We start from the raw sequence: 14,998 nt of genomic DNA on the forward strand, positions 1-14,998 counted from the left end.
CTGTACATCGCATGCTTTTGCAGGCTCGATAGTATTTATAACAGTGTTTTCAACCTCTGCCGCAGAAGCAGACTTCTCAACCAACATTGATCGTGACCCGTATCACGAGGGCATGGTGCATCACAAAATCAGACATGAAAATGGAGTATTCACATTCCAAAAGGTTGGAAACCCCTCGTCTATGTTGAAAGGCTAGTCTAAATTCTTGCACTTAATGTCTGCACAGAAAACAAAGGTATCTTTTTCTTTCTTCCATACTCAGATTCTAAGAACAGCACTGACTTACCTCTTATGTTTAACTGGGCCTAGGAGAGTACTAGTTAAAGAAAAGCATCCCATAGGCTTTAACATATTTTTAAAATTTTTGAAAATGAATAGCCAGTCATTTACCCTGAAACAACTCTGCGTGGACTTCTTTACTTTCATGGTGATAACGTGGGCCTCATTGTTCAGAAGATTAGCTTTCGGTCCTGTTTTCAAATATGAAATGGTAGCAAAAGCTGTAAAACTGTAGTCTTCTCTGCAGAAGATAAAGGCCAACAATCAGAAAGGTTCTGACTTACAGAAGACAATGAAATTTATAAAAATAACCAGAAGTGCAGTAATTTTAAGTAATACATTGATATGAAATAAACATACTATAAAAGTGCAATTTATCTTTATAGGAAGTATTTTAGTTTTGTGCTTTTTCTGACATGCAGTGATTAATTAAAGTTGTAGTTCTTAGGTAAATTTTGAATAGTGTTCAAAGTTCACATGAAAGAACTGCAAAACTATTTTAAAATGATTATAAAAATGAGAAAGACTCAAATCATATTGTGGAGGAAAATAGTCTATTCTTAACTTAGCCAATTTTTGATTCTTGTGATTGAATAAATCATCATTTTTATGGTAGTACTGGTTTTGGACATTCTACCATTTTATTTCTTAAGTTTAACATATCTCCTATTTATGGATCCACTGAGATATAACTAACGTCTGTACAGTCTTAGTTTTCTTATTTCTAAAATTAAGATAATGAGAATGTCTTCTACCCATCTGGCAATGTTGCTAAGATTAAATGAGGTAATATACATGAAAATTATATAAAGTATTCTACAGTTGTTATATATGCAAATTAGGGTTTTTCTTCAAAGTAATCTCTGGGAAAACACAGAGGGTGCCAAAACAATGTATACACATTTTAAGAAAGAAAAAAACTCTTAAAATTACGCTGATGGTAACCACTTTGAGTACTTCTTGTAATTGCAGATGTCAAACGTGACTTGTATTCATCTTTTGTTATCAGTATAAAGTACTACAATTTTAATACAGTTTTCTCCTTTCTTAAAATGTGTATACATTTTTTGGCACCCTCTGTATATACTTATTCCATGAATGACAAAATAAAAGTATAGTGTGCTGTTTAAAATAAAGTCATGAAGACAACACAAAGCACAAGAAACAGGTTTGTAGATACTTAAGATACTGCTGTAGAAGAAAGTGCGCAATAATTTTCTCCAGGTCTTCACGAGGAAGTTTGGGAGGAGCAACACCTGCTACTCTCAGTTTTGCTGCACCCTTCCCCATCCAGGAATCCATCAGTTTCAGTGGCGTGAGCTTTTCATTCATTTCCTCTGCGTGCTGCAGGATCTTGATTAGATCTCTGCAGTAGGCTGTTACATCCTTTCTTTCAAATGCTATAATGAAAGAGACACAGTTTAGAAATTAGGACAAAGATGGGCTATCCTAAGTGGTTAAACAGGTTTGAAAAGGAGTCATCAAATTGATTTGCTAATGTGTTCTGCGTTAAAACTAGGCCATTCCCCAAGTCCAGCACTAACCAAGTCACAGGCTCTGTAAGACATGGTGAGATTTACAGTGATGTAAAGAAAATAGCCTGGTTATCAGATGGTCTTTGGGTACGTTCCAGGAACCAGAGTGTCTACCAGACATGGCAGCTACTAAGAGGTATTTTTGGGAAAGTCAGTTTATTCTGCATATTTACCTGATGTGTGCTCATTAAGCAATAGTCTGAAAATGAGTATGGCCTCACAGCTACTCTGATTTGGACACAAAAATGTCCTGGACAGATATCCCCAGTTGTTAACTACCCTACCATCGTAATTTATATATCAGACAGTTGTTAATTTGGTCAGTAAAATACAGTCTAATAAACTCACAAACAAGTTTCTCTAGCTGCAAAGTTAAAATTGTGGTGTGGTGATCTTCATCCACCAAAGCATCAGAATTCAGTAAAGAACTAGTTAGTCTAGCTCTTGAAAACCAAAGGATGAAAGAAAAGCTAAAATAGAGTACTAAAACACTGGTAGTGTTTTATAAGTAGCGATTATCTGGATCAAAAATGAGTCACTATAATCTCTACTCTGCACTAAAATTCTCTTCCCAATCAGTTACTATAAAGTACTGGAGATTAGTCTTATATAAGTAATATTTTTATTTACAGGAACTTTTAAACTTTTTCCTTCATTTTTTAAAAATTTCACATGCCCTCAGTATAGCAATATACTGAGCAATATATAACAATATACATGCACATACATGTAGCTTTTCCTTTTATTTACCTTTGTTTCAAAACTGTTGCTACTTTTGAATCTGGAAATTCTATTCACACCTTGAATAATCTTTTTGGGGTCTAGTACTGCCCTCGTGTAGTCCTACCTGTATCTATGAGCCTATAAAAGTTTAAAAATCAGTGAACTCACAAATGTCTTTACAGCAATTGTCACACATTTTGTTACATGCTTCTGAGTTCCATACTTCATCAAAATGTTGAGCTATCAATACACGACGACATCTGCAAACATTTAGAGATACAAATTATTAAGTGATCTAATAAAGTTTTAAGAATCCCTGTTTCAAAATACAGGGTAATGTGTTAGTGCCCTGTTGCTGCCATATCATCACCACAAACTTAGTGGCTTAAAACAACTCAAATTTATTATGTTTCTATGAGCTAGAGGTCTGACATGGGTCTGACGGGGTTAAAATCAAGGTGTCAGCAGAACTGTATTTCTTCTGGAGACTCTTCTTATTTTTTCCTGTTTCTAGAGACTGTCTGTGTTCTTTGGCTCCTGGCCCCCTCTCCTCCACCTTAAAGCCAAAAACGGTTGAATCTTCACATCACATCACTCAGACCTCCTCCCCCTCTTCTGCCTCCTTCCACATTTAAGGACCCTCATGATTATACTGGACCCACCCAAATGACCCAAGATAATCTCTCTATTTTAAGATCAGCAGATTAGCAACCTTAATTCCATTTTTCCATGTAAGGTAATATACTCACAGGTTCCAGCAATTTGGATGTGGACATCTTTGGTGACCATTAACCTGTCCATCACACAATTTTTTCCATATGTACTTGATAAATATAGCTTTTAAGAAGTCTGAGATTCACTTTAAGATTCAGTATTTTACAACTATGAAGAAAACCTTTCTGGTAGCAAAAAAGTTTTCTTGTATTTCACAGTATCAATGTAAGTCTAAACCCCAATATATGCTTCATGGGGATCTACCAGACATCTAAGACAAATTTAATTTTCTCATTATTTTAACTAGATTATTGAAGAAACTATAAGAAAGAAACAACATTTTCTGTCACTGTCCAGTCACTGATGATCATTTCAAAATTTCTGAGTCCTTTTTATGTGATGAGCAATAAGAGTACAAAGATGACTAGACCAAGAAGCCATCAAGGAGCTATATGCTCTAACTAGAGCCACCCTAAACAGATTTACATTTGTTTCTTAAGGAGAAACTTGATCCTGCTCTTAATTATTTCATCAGCCCATCAGCTGGTCGGATGGTATGTGTTACTCAGCTCGACTCTCAAAACACCTCTTACAACACCTTTTCAAACTTATGAAGCTGTACACAAGTGCCAGAGAAAAAACAGCTTGAACTCACTGTGAATTTGTGTCAAAACCTTCAGTAAAATACAGTTTCAGAGAATGAGAGAGAGAGAGAGAGAGAGAGAGAGAGAGAGAGAGAGAGAGAGAGAGAGAGAGAGAAGTTATGAAAAGGTATGTGGCTTACTTGCTTATGTCTTGACAGTATGACACCATCTCATAAAGCTTCTGTTGTCCCACATTTTCCATTACCACCATTGAACTTATTCTGAATATATCTCCAAAGCCATAATACAATATACAATCTGCTTTCATGTCATCTCGACCTGTAGTATGAAATATCTTGAGATTGCATAATTACTTTAAAAATTCAAAACAAACAAAAATAATATATGTAAAATTCGCTGGCAATGCTTCGTTGTCTATATTGCATCTAGAAATTTCAGCGATGTGAAAGTTTGTAACAGCTGCCCTCAATTAAAAAAGAAACAATAACTAGAAAGTCTTATCAGAAATCAGCTTTATTAAAAATGGGTCCATAAGTAATCCAGTTATTTTAATTATAGATTGGAATCCACCAAGTGGAAATTCAGGAGGCAAACATGGACATCAAATTATCTTAGTAAACAGAAGAGGAAATAATTCATACTCCAATAGGACTTAAGTGTAATTTCTGCATAGGCAAATAAGTATAAAACTGTGAAGACTTAATCGTTTATTCTAAAAATAGCAGCCAATAGAGATTAAAAATACAGAATTATTAAACAGCATTTATAGTATTTCTGGAAAAGCTTTTTAAAAAATGACTTCTGGATTTGAGTTACCTGCACGTCCACTCTCTTGGTAATAATTTTCCATTGATTTACTCATTGAATGATGAATCACAAATCTCACATCTGGCTTATCAATTCCCATACCAAACGCAACTGTTGCCACGACTACCTAAAATGTTTTGACATTTTATCTGTCAATTAAGTCAAGCTAAAATATTCTTAAAGGTGAATTAGGCTACTACTGAAGATGTATACTTAACCTGAATTTCACTGGTTGACCATCCTCTATGAACCTTGGTCTTATCTTCTGCTTCCATATTGGCATGGTATGCACCTGCATGAATTCCCAGTTTCTGTAAACTAACTGTAACTTGCTCAGAGTCCTTCTGAGAAAAGCAATATATGATTCCTGTAGGAAAATGTGCCCAATTGTTAGATATATACAATGCATTCCTGGAAGAGAATTTTTACACACACAAATACTGATTAATACAATGTATGGGGAAAAAGGATTTATGAAAAATTCCAAAACCTTAACACACTAACTTTTTGGTTTGATCACCAGCTGGCTGTAAAGCAGAAATGAGCCAAGCCACCAGTGATGGCTCCCATTACTTCTCTTCTCTCTCCAACTTCATCTCCCACTATACAGTATTGCTCACACTGGTTTCGCCATAAGACGTTAGCAAGTGTGATGGGAAAAAAGTTTCACATGCAAATGAATCTAGGGGACTGCATTGAACAAAGTTAAACAAGTTTATTTATTTGCAGGTCTGGTCAAAACTTTTAATGTTCTGAATCTTTAGGAGAAATAATTAGCTGCAGCCTTGCACAAACTTATTTGACCCTAGAACTCCTTCTACTGGGGGAACCCATTAATATCTCCCGAAAAAACCACAGGACAGTTTTGAAATGCTACTTTTACACGTGTTTGTTTCAGAACACTTGATTATTCATTAATCCTGGAACAAATGTATATATATCTCTCTTAACTCCATCTATACTTAACTCTTTAAATATGTACTATTTATTTCTTTAACTTGTCCTCTACTTTAAGGGACTATATTTTATATCCCTTTAGAATATCATTGCTCACCTTCTATCTTATAAACAGTGGATACTTACTAAAACGTGCTGTCTAAAATTAACATTATGTCATTTGTTCCATTCTTTAAAGGAATTAAGTATAAATAAGCAAAAATACATCAGTTTTATGACTCTTATAATCTGTGACGTTAGCAAATGCCACACCCCGTTCCTAAGATCACCAAGCAAATTTTACCATAACATGTTCAAGTATCTTTTGCCATGCCTTAATATTTTTTGGTGCTAATCATTTATCAGTATATTATATCAGTGTCATGTTAGTAATTTTTTGAAAGTTCTCTCTCAGTCTTCAAAGTTGGTTTGTTATTTTATTACCTGACTGCCCTTTGTATCTCCCATTAATGAGCTTTACAATATCCTCAATAAAATCTTCAGTGTTTGAGGGCTTCTGCCGAACCTAAAAAAAAAGCCAACTTATTAAAAAGTATATTAATGAGTACCATCCAAGTAGCCACTTACACCTTTGAAGGTGCCATTCTTTCATGAGCATAGTGTTTTTTCTGCTACTCTTTCACTCGCCTCATCTGATTCACCTCACCTGCCTCACCCCTGCCATCTCCCAGCCTCTTCTTGATCCTTATTTTTGAATTTACCAGAGATGAGGCGTAACTCATAACGATCGAGACTTTATTGTCCGATGCTACTTTTATAAAACCATAAACTATGGCACAACTATTTAATGAAAACTCGGAAAAATATTAAGTCCATTCTTAAAAGGATTAGAAAGAAAGAAAAAAACAGCTGTTAGGTTATTTAACTTTCAAGGTTATATATCAAATATAGTCTAAATAGGCAATATCAGCAAATCTTTAATGACATATTAATTTTGTATTATTTCCTAATTAATTCAGTAGTGATGTCATTAGCATCCTCGGTATCAGTCCGTGCTCTCTCCATCCTTGCAAAAATGTACATACATTTATTAACAAGATAGTGTCTTCTACTTAACCTACTGTAGAAGAGATAAAAGCGCAAGAGATATAAAAAGAAAGCATTGATAAATGTGCTTATAATGACCTCCTAATTTTAAAAACGTTTAAACATAGTTAACTGTTACTCATGAAAATGAACATAATGAAAAGATAACCTCTGCCACAATCTTTCACAAAAGCTGTAAACTAATATAAAAGTTACATACCTCATAATAAAGATTTGGGCGATTAAAAGAAGCTGTAAAAGTAAAACACTTTTCAACACACAGTATTTCCTGAACATCTTTCAAAACGTGATTTGTTGCAGTTGCAGTCAGCCCGATGAGTGCTGTGTTAGGAAACTGCCGCTTTAAGATACCCAGTGCCTTATAATCTGGAAAAAAGAAAATACACAGTGGCCCTCTTTCTATCCTTTAAGGAAGAGAGTAAATTAAGCCCTTTTAACAAGATGCAGATAATCAATGATTGCTTTGTAATTTGATTTCCACAGCTCTTTATCTCAGTAAATCTGCAGTTGCGGCCTTTTTGAATAGGCAGGCTTTATTACACTTTTAACTGGTTCTTCAGAAACACTGCTCTTGGTCACAAGTGGAACTCCCTGTTGAAGAGAGTGAATACCTACACATTCCCAGGAAGCTATGCATTGGTCTACACCTGCTGCACAGGGGATTCAAGAGGCAGTGCTCGGAGAAGCCATAGTGTTCGACTCTATTACAGCTGACAAGAGATGAAAGAGGCCGTCAGCCAGAACGCTTCTCCCATCAGGAGCATCCAAAAGCGGCAAGTGCAGACCAGAAAAAGGTTGGTGAGGGCACTGCTTTTCATATAACCTACTTCAGGGGGACCATTCTGGGGTCACCCTTGTCATATACATCTAAATCACTAGATAAGTTGTCCTTAAGCACTCTCTTAAGTACTTAAATTATTTGGAGAAGAGTGAAAAGGAAATGTGGTAGAAAATGCTAAATGCTAAGGCAGAGGACTCCTAGGAAACTACAGAGGAGACAGTAACTGCTTGGGGTGTCGTGAGGTTTCCAAGGAGCGAACACTTTGAGTTGGGTCTCGAATGAGCAGCAGTTCACTATGAAGGGAAGAAGAAAACAGCAGGGGAGAAAACAGCATATACACAGCAGACATACTGACATAAAATTACTCGGCAGGGTCAGATAACAGCAAGCAGTTCCGTGGGGCTAAACCAGAGAAAAGTGCTGCATGGGTCTACCGTGAACTCTGGTAAGCAGGGAACTACATTCCCTGTATGGCTCCGAGTTAGATCTGGCCCCGAGGAGGAATGTGAGCAAGGTATGGGAGGCAGAAGTGAAACAGCTGCCATTCCTATCGGAGCTCTTTCCAGGCAGAGGCTGATGGATATATGCAGGGGTGCCCAGCCTGGTCTATCTTGTCCTAGCTCTTTCCCACTCCATCAGCTCTTCTTCAGAAACACAGGCCTTGCTCATCAACAGGGGCCCCACTAGATGCTTGGCAGCGGATCCACAGAGGTGACAGCTACTCAGAGAAATCAGCTTACCAGAGACCTCTGGCGAGTTCCCCCTTTGCAGTCCCCTTTGGCACTGGCTGTGCCAGCTGCAGGTTCCCCTACAAGCGCCGCTGCTCTTCCCACAGCAGTGCTTCAGGACTGGTCGGTGACTTTTCTCTGATCTTCCACTCTCCCTTCAGACCTTCACTTCCCAGCTCCTCATAATTGTGGTGGATCTACTTCTTAAAATAAATCCCTTGTCTCCAAACATTCAGTTAGGCTCTGCTTCCCTGCCCTGACTGATGCTGTTACACAGAAGGGTACAGAGAGAAAGGCACGCTTCAGTTAAGACTTAGTTGATTCTAAGAAGCTTATGGAAATGAGGAGTTGTGCAATTTTAAAAGTAGACAAGGGACATAAATAGAGTTACGTTTCAGAAATCATCTTTTGGTGGCAGTGCAAAGGATGGGTTGGAATAGGCAAAAGACTGAAGGGAAACCAGTTAAAAGGTGGCAACAGAATAAAAAACAAGTAATAAGAGAATATGAAATAAGGCATGACACAGGATCAGAAAGAAAAGAAGCATATAAACTAGAACCCCACAGGTCCTGGTGACTATTAGGATACTGGGGGAGTTGGGGTGACCGGGAAAGAGGAGGAGAGAATCCAAGATCCATCCATTAACCAAAAGACATGTCGAATACTTTCTGTTATATGCCAAGCATATCTCTAGGCACTGGAGATAAAGTGGTGAACAAGACAACATGCTATGTAGATGGAATTAGAACTCAAGCAAAGAAACCAGACAATGCAATGAGTAGACCATATCTTATTACCAGAGAGAGATAAGTGTTTACAGTGATAAACCCATGTGGTTACAATATAATGAGTGAGGAAGGAAGAATAGAAAATCAGCGACAAACAGGAGACAGATCACATATGGCTTTACAGACCCGTTAAGAATATGGATTTTATTTGAAGTACAAAGAAAACCAACGAGGTAGTTTAGGGAGGGGAGTAACATGATTTGATTTTTATGTAGAAAAGATCACTTTGGTTGGTGTGTGGAGAATGAGCTATGAAAGGGTAAGACTGGAGTCAGAGACTAGTTGGGGAGCGACTGTAGACCAGTGGAAAGGATCCCAGCTGGACTTAAGAGATAGAGGTACAGACAAAGAGAAGTGGATAAACTTGAGACTCAATTTAGAGGCAGAGCTGACGGGACTTGGTGGTGGATTGGATCAGCAGAGATAGGATAAATTAAGGATGATGCGCCATTTAATAGTTATTTGATCTCAGCTCCAACTCCGCCCATCCATACTCTACTATGTGGTGCTGGAGCAGGCAATGTGCACACTGCTTTTCTGCTCTGCCAGCTGGTCCTGGAAGGGCAGAGTACAAGGCTGAGGACCATGTAGGTTATTGTCCCTTCCTGTTTACTTCCTGGGGCTTGTCTGTGTTCTTGACAATGATTCTCCAGCAAGGCTTTTTCCTCCCTGCAGCAGCAGTCTTTCCTTAGCAGCAGCTGAATACAGGTGGACATTTTCCCAACCTTTGGAGAACCAGCTTCATCACAGGTCCACCCCGCCTCTGCTTCTACTAAGAGACACGAGCACCAGGAAGTTCTTAGTTTCAGCACCATGAGACTCCCTCCTCTAGCTTTCCATACCTTATGAGTTCCAAACTTTTCTTTCTATTCCCCCAGCCCTAGCAATGGTAGTTGCTTCTTTAGTTTTTACCTCCATGATACCAGAGTTGTTTTGTTTTTTTTTCAGTTAGCTGTTTATAACCAAACTTTATCTAGTTAATTCTTTATATCAAATTCTCTGTGTTCAAATAACTGTTTCTGTCTCCTGACTGAGAAAGGTAACTGCTAAAACTTTGGCTTGAGCAAATGTGTGAGTGGTTGAATGATTTTCTAAGATAGGGAAAAACTTACTGGGAAATAGCATGGGAGAAGTGGCAAGACAAAATGAGTAATAACTGCCTGAGAGGATAAATTTAATGGAAACAGGGATTTCTCCATCCTGTAATGCTGAGTAAGAAAATAGTCCCTAGCATCATGTTTTCTAGAGACGACATACATACCAGGTCTGAAATCATGACCCCAGTGACTGCAGCAGTGAACTTCATCCACAGCAATTCGGGTAAGTCTCCCTGCCGCATAGGCTTTCTCTAGTTTTGACATAAACATTCTGCTTTTTGCAATTTTCTCTGGAGTCACATAAATTAGCTTTAGCTTGGAGTTTTTATTTACCATTTCATCATGAACCCATTTCACATGACTCTATTGAAAGGAAAAACAGACACAATGACAGCAGGCAGAAGTAGAAAGTAATAAATGAAGTGGGTCATTACTAAAAAGCAATAGCCTTGGGCTATTGTAACAGCTCCTATTTAGTTCATTAAAACTGAAACCACATCCCAGGACTCAACTGCATAGCAGCTAGGTAAACAGGATTTTAGTTATTGACCTACACCCAAACTAGTGATAAACAAGAAATGAATGTCGACACTACAATAACATTTATTCTATGAAGGCACAATTCTAAATTGTTTGCAATAAATGCCAAAATGTGAGCTAAATTCAACAGGTATGGTGATAAAGAAGTGTTTTGTTAATGTTAACATTATATTTGTTATCACATATGTCTGTGAACACAATTTATTGTTGATTAGGTACTCTAATGATGCTATCAAATCTACTGATAACCTCTTTATTTAGGTTTTATAAAGTATTTTAGTCACTGAAGTAAGATTTTATAATATGAAATATGTATTTATGTTATATATATAACAAAAGTAAATCTTAAGAATTACAGTTATTAGATTCTTAGTGCTATTTCTATTTTATACACTACTTTGCAGATTAGGTGTCATATTTTTCCTTCTCACCTAATTAAGACCAAAAGAAGTGTGAAGAAACAATGGTGTGAGGGTTTGAAACATGTCTGACAATGTGGACCAGTAATAAACTACCAATCCCATAGAAGAGCTGTTGGATCTCGTCAGGCTCATTTTATGTGAAAATGAGAAATGACAAAGAGCTTCGAAGTAGATTACATGCTTATAATCAACAATTAAATATGATACTGGGAGATGTGGAAGAAACTTTGACTACTACAGATATTGATGAAGAAACATATGAAGAGGTATACGAGGCTGGACAATTTTAGTTTGCGAACTCATCCTAGAAAAAGTGCTACATCCCTCATTGCTGAATATCACTACAGTCACCTTTGAAGTACTCCCCTTGGGGAGCTGTGCACCAACGCCAGCACCTGGTCCACCCTTCAAAGCAATTTTGGAACTCTTTTTCTGGAATGGCTATCAGAGCTGTCATCATATTACCCTTGATGTCCTGAGTGTCATCAAAATGTCTTCCTTTCAATATTTCCTTTATCTTTGTGTAAAGAAAGAAGTCATTGGGGCCAGATCAGGTGAGTAGGGAAGGTCTTCCAGTACAGTTATTTGTTTACTGGCTAAAAACTCCCTCAAACTCCGTGCCACATGAGCTAATGCACTGTCGTGATGAAAGAGCCATAAATTATTGGCAAAAAGTTCAGGTCGTCTTTTTCACCCAGCCTTTTCAGTACTTCCAAATGGTAAACTTGGTTAACTATTGTCCAGTTGGTACAAATTCATAATGGATAATCCCTCTGATATCAAAAAAAGGTTAGCAACATAGAACTTGTTTGCAACAAGTTCGCAAACTTAATTGTCCAACCTTGTATAAATCAACAAAACAGAATATTCCACTGCTCTTTGTCCAGGGAGATGGTGTTGTACTAGTTGCCCCTCCACTGAGAGCTAGTTGAAGCAAGGAATTTATCCTGTGTGGAAAACAGGAGACTTTGTAGGATTGCCTCTTTAAATGTAGAAAATATATTTTAAAAAACCTGCGTAAATTTTTATACTAAAAAATGACCAAGGATTCTTCCACTCCTGAAATGAGTTGACTTGAAGATAACACAAATTCTTAAGCTAACTGCATTTTAATTTTTCTCCAACCCTTCCAATAAATGTAATCAACATGATGCAGCATTCTTCCTTTTTCAGACAATTTGCTCCATTGTTTTTTCTGACAATTTCTGATTTTTTTAAGACCTAATTTGATGTTTCCTTTTTTTGATTTTTTTAATACAAAAAAATTAAAAAGGAACAGTCGTAAATGTGATTGAAAGAGAAAGTCAAAACTGCCTTCATCGTCCCAGCAAAGCAGTTTGTTAACTCCTTGAGATATTCCTAATTTGTTTAGAAATAGCCAAAGTATATTAAACATTACAACTGGTCCAAAATGTCCTAGAAATCTTAGGACAGCAAACCCAAGGCTATATCCTCAGAAATGGGCAGATGCAAAAAGAAAAAAAAAAGAACTTCTGGCAGAATAAGTAGAGAAGCAACATTCAAAAAACAGGGGCCGGCCCAGTGGCTCAGGCGGTTGGAGCTCCGTGCTCCTAACTCAGAAGGCTGCCGGTTCGATTCCCACATGTGCCAGTAGGCTCTCAACCACAAGGTTGCTGGTTCAACACCCCGCGTTCCGCAAGCAATGGTGGGCACCTTGAGCTGAGCTGCCGCTGAGCTCCCTGATGGCTCAGTTGGTTGGGGCGCATCCTCTCAACCACAAGGTTGCCGGTTCGATTCCCGCAAGGGATGATGGGCTGCACCCCCTGCAACTAACAAAGGCAACTGGACCTGGAGCTGAGCTGTGTCCTCCACAACTAAGACTGAAAGGACAACAACTTGAAGCTCCACGGCACCCTCCACAACTAAGATTGAAAGGACAACAACTTGACTCGGAAAAAAGGCCTGGAAGTACACACTGTTCCCCAATAAAGTCCTGTTCCCCTTCCCCAATAAAAATCTTTAACAAAACAACAACAACAAAAAAAACAAGTTCTATTCTCATCCTATCAACTACAAGTGAAAACAACAAGAAAATGGGACTTGACTTATCCTCTCTCCCTAACTTTCCAATTAATAGTGATATGATACGAGCTTGTACTTAGCTACACCTTTCTAACTACTTAATATATATACATATTTATATATGTACATGTAAATGTATATATAATATGTGTGTTTATATATGTATATATATTTATATAATCATTGCTCTTTTTCTGTTTTAAGGAAATGCAGTATTAGAAGGCAAAGTTCTCCATAGGTTCATTCTGTCGAAAGAGAGCGCAGTTATAATGACACAAGAATTTACAAAAATTTAAATAAAACAAAAACATATGGGAAAAATTAAAGGAGCCAGGATTTCTTAAGAGATATGGCTGATTCCAGGCCTGGGAGGAAATATACAAAATGAGCCTTCATTATCTTTTTATAAAAGAAAGCAAGGAGTCAAAAGCTATGAGGTGAAGAAAAAAAAGATTCAGGAGCCAATTTAAATACACACACCGCCCAAAGATGGGACTATTTCAGCATAAAAAAGAATAATAACTGCGAATTTATATATATCAAATGCTTAAAATTCATGTTTATAATGATGCTTGAAGGAAAAAAACAAAAACAAAACAACAAAAACAAAGACCTTATTAACCACGTCTGGAGAATGCTAGAAACCAATACTTTCTGAAAATTGGTAAAGAAAGAGGAAGAATTTTCAATCTGTAAAGGAAGTTAATAATACGGAAAAAGTTCTTTATAGAAAAAGTCTAGATAATATATGAAGGAGTGATAGAATTAGATATCACCATTTGGTAACCCACTAATTAAGTAATAGCAATAAGTAAAGTAAATAAGTAAAATAAAGTAAAAAAATTAAGTAATAAGCAATAATCACCAGTGGCTGCTAAAACTATAAGAGGAAAAGCTGATAGAGAAATTGATAATTACAGAGCAGACAGATGTCACCTGAATCCAGTGATCAAGCTTAACATCACAAAAAATTAACCAGGTATTTTGTAACTCCTTAGTGATGCCATGGAACATACACTCCCAGGAAAAAAAAAAAAAAATCCAAATCTAAATCCAATCAAGCTTTCAGATCTAACTAAAAAAAACAAGCTAAAAAAAAAAAAAACAACAACAAAAAAAACAAGTTAAACTACATAACAAGGACACAATCAGGAAAATCCAGAATATAGGAAACTACAGAACAAAGAACCAACCTAGTTTCTTCAACGTATAATCTGCCCAAGAAATAAAAAAGAAATAAGGGGAAACTTATGACTATATCAACCAAATTCAACATAATTTTATTGGGACCATAATTAAAAACAAAGCAAACAAAAATAACACAAAAAAACATAAGATTTGATAAAACAGAGTAATCTGAATATTTTTATTTGATGACTTTAAAGAATTGATATTAAACTTTTTAGGTGAGATGATGGCATTATAGTTATCTTTTTAAAAAGAGACACATACTGAAGAAGTTAAACTGAAATGATATGCTGTCTGGGATTTGCTTCAAATAAATAAACCAACTGGGAAGAGATAGGGAAAATTGGGGGTAGATAGATGAAGAAAGATTGGCCATATGTTGATAACGGTTAAAGGTGGTTAATATGTACAAAACAGTTTTTATAATATTCTCTACTTTTTTATACTTTTGAAAATTTAAATAAAATGCTTTAAAAAAAATTGGCTGGAAAATGCTCTATTCTGCAGATGAGGGTAAGAGAGTCCATTCCCAAACAGAAGAAATTCCACCAGGGTAGGGTATCTTGTTAGTAATTCATTTTTTGTATTTAATTACATTGCACAATTAGAATTCTTGCCTACTATTTATAATGGATAATATAAAACAAGTCAGCAAACGTTTCCTGTTAAGGGCCAGATAGTAAATGTTAGGTTATGTGGGCCATATGGTCTCGATTATCACAACTACTTAAATCTGTGAAAAGT

At 36.7% G+C, this 14,998-nt stretch overlaps 1 protein-coding gene across 3 annotated transcripts in view; it reads right to left on the reverse strand.

Annotated features, from left to right (window-relative positions):
• RECQL (RecQ like helicase) overlaps positions 1–14,998 on the reverse strand; it is a 48,744-nt gene that overhangs the window by 18,905 nt on the left and 14,841 nt on the right. For all 3 annotated transcript variants that reach the window (XM_081058445.1, XM_081058446.1, XM_081058444.1), the window contains exons 6-14: positions 10,226–10,424; positions 6,867–7,033; positions 6,044–6,125; positions 4,882–5,030; positions 4,673–4,790; positions 4,036–4,174; positions 2,706–2,797; positions 1,460–1,679; positions 391–520 (exon numbers count right to left, since the gene is read on the reverse strand). In XM_081058445.1, the coding sequence (XP_080914571.1) occupies positions 391–520; positions 1,460–1,679; positions 2,706–2,797; positions 4,036–4,174; positions 4,673–4,790; positions 4,882–5,030; positions 6,044–6,125; positions 6,867–7,033; positions 10,226–10,424 (1,296 nt within the window). The remainder of the gene's footprint in view (positions 1–390; positions 521–1,459; positions 1,680–2,705; positions 2,798–4,035; positions 4,175–4,672; positions 4,791–4,881; positions 5,031–6,043; positions 6,126–6,866; positions 7,034–10,225; positions 10,425–14,998) is intronic.

The sequence above is a fragment of the Rhinolophus hipposideros genome, assembly GCF_964194185.1.
Source record: "Rhinolophus hipposideros genome assembly, chromosome: 9".
Lineage (NCBI taxonomy): Eukaryota > Metazoa > Chordata > Mammalia > Chiroptera > Rhinolophidae > Rhinolophus > Rhinolophus hipposideros.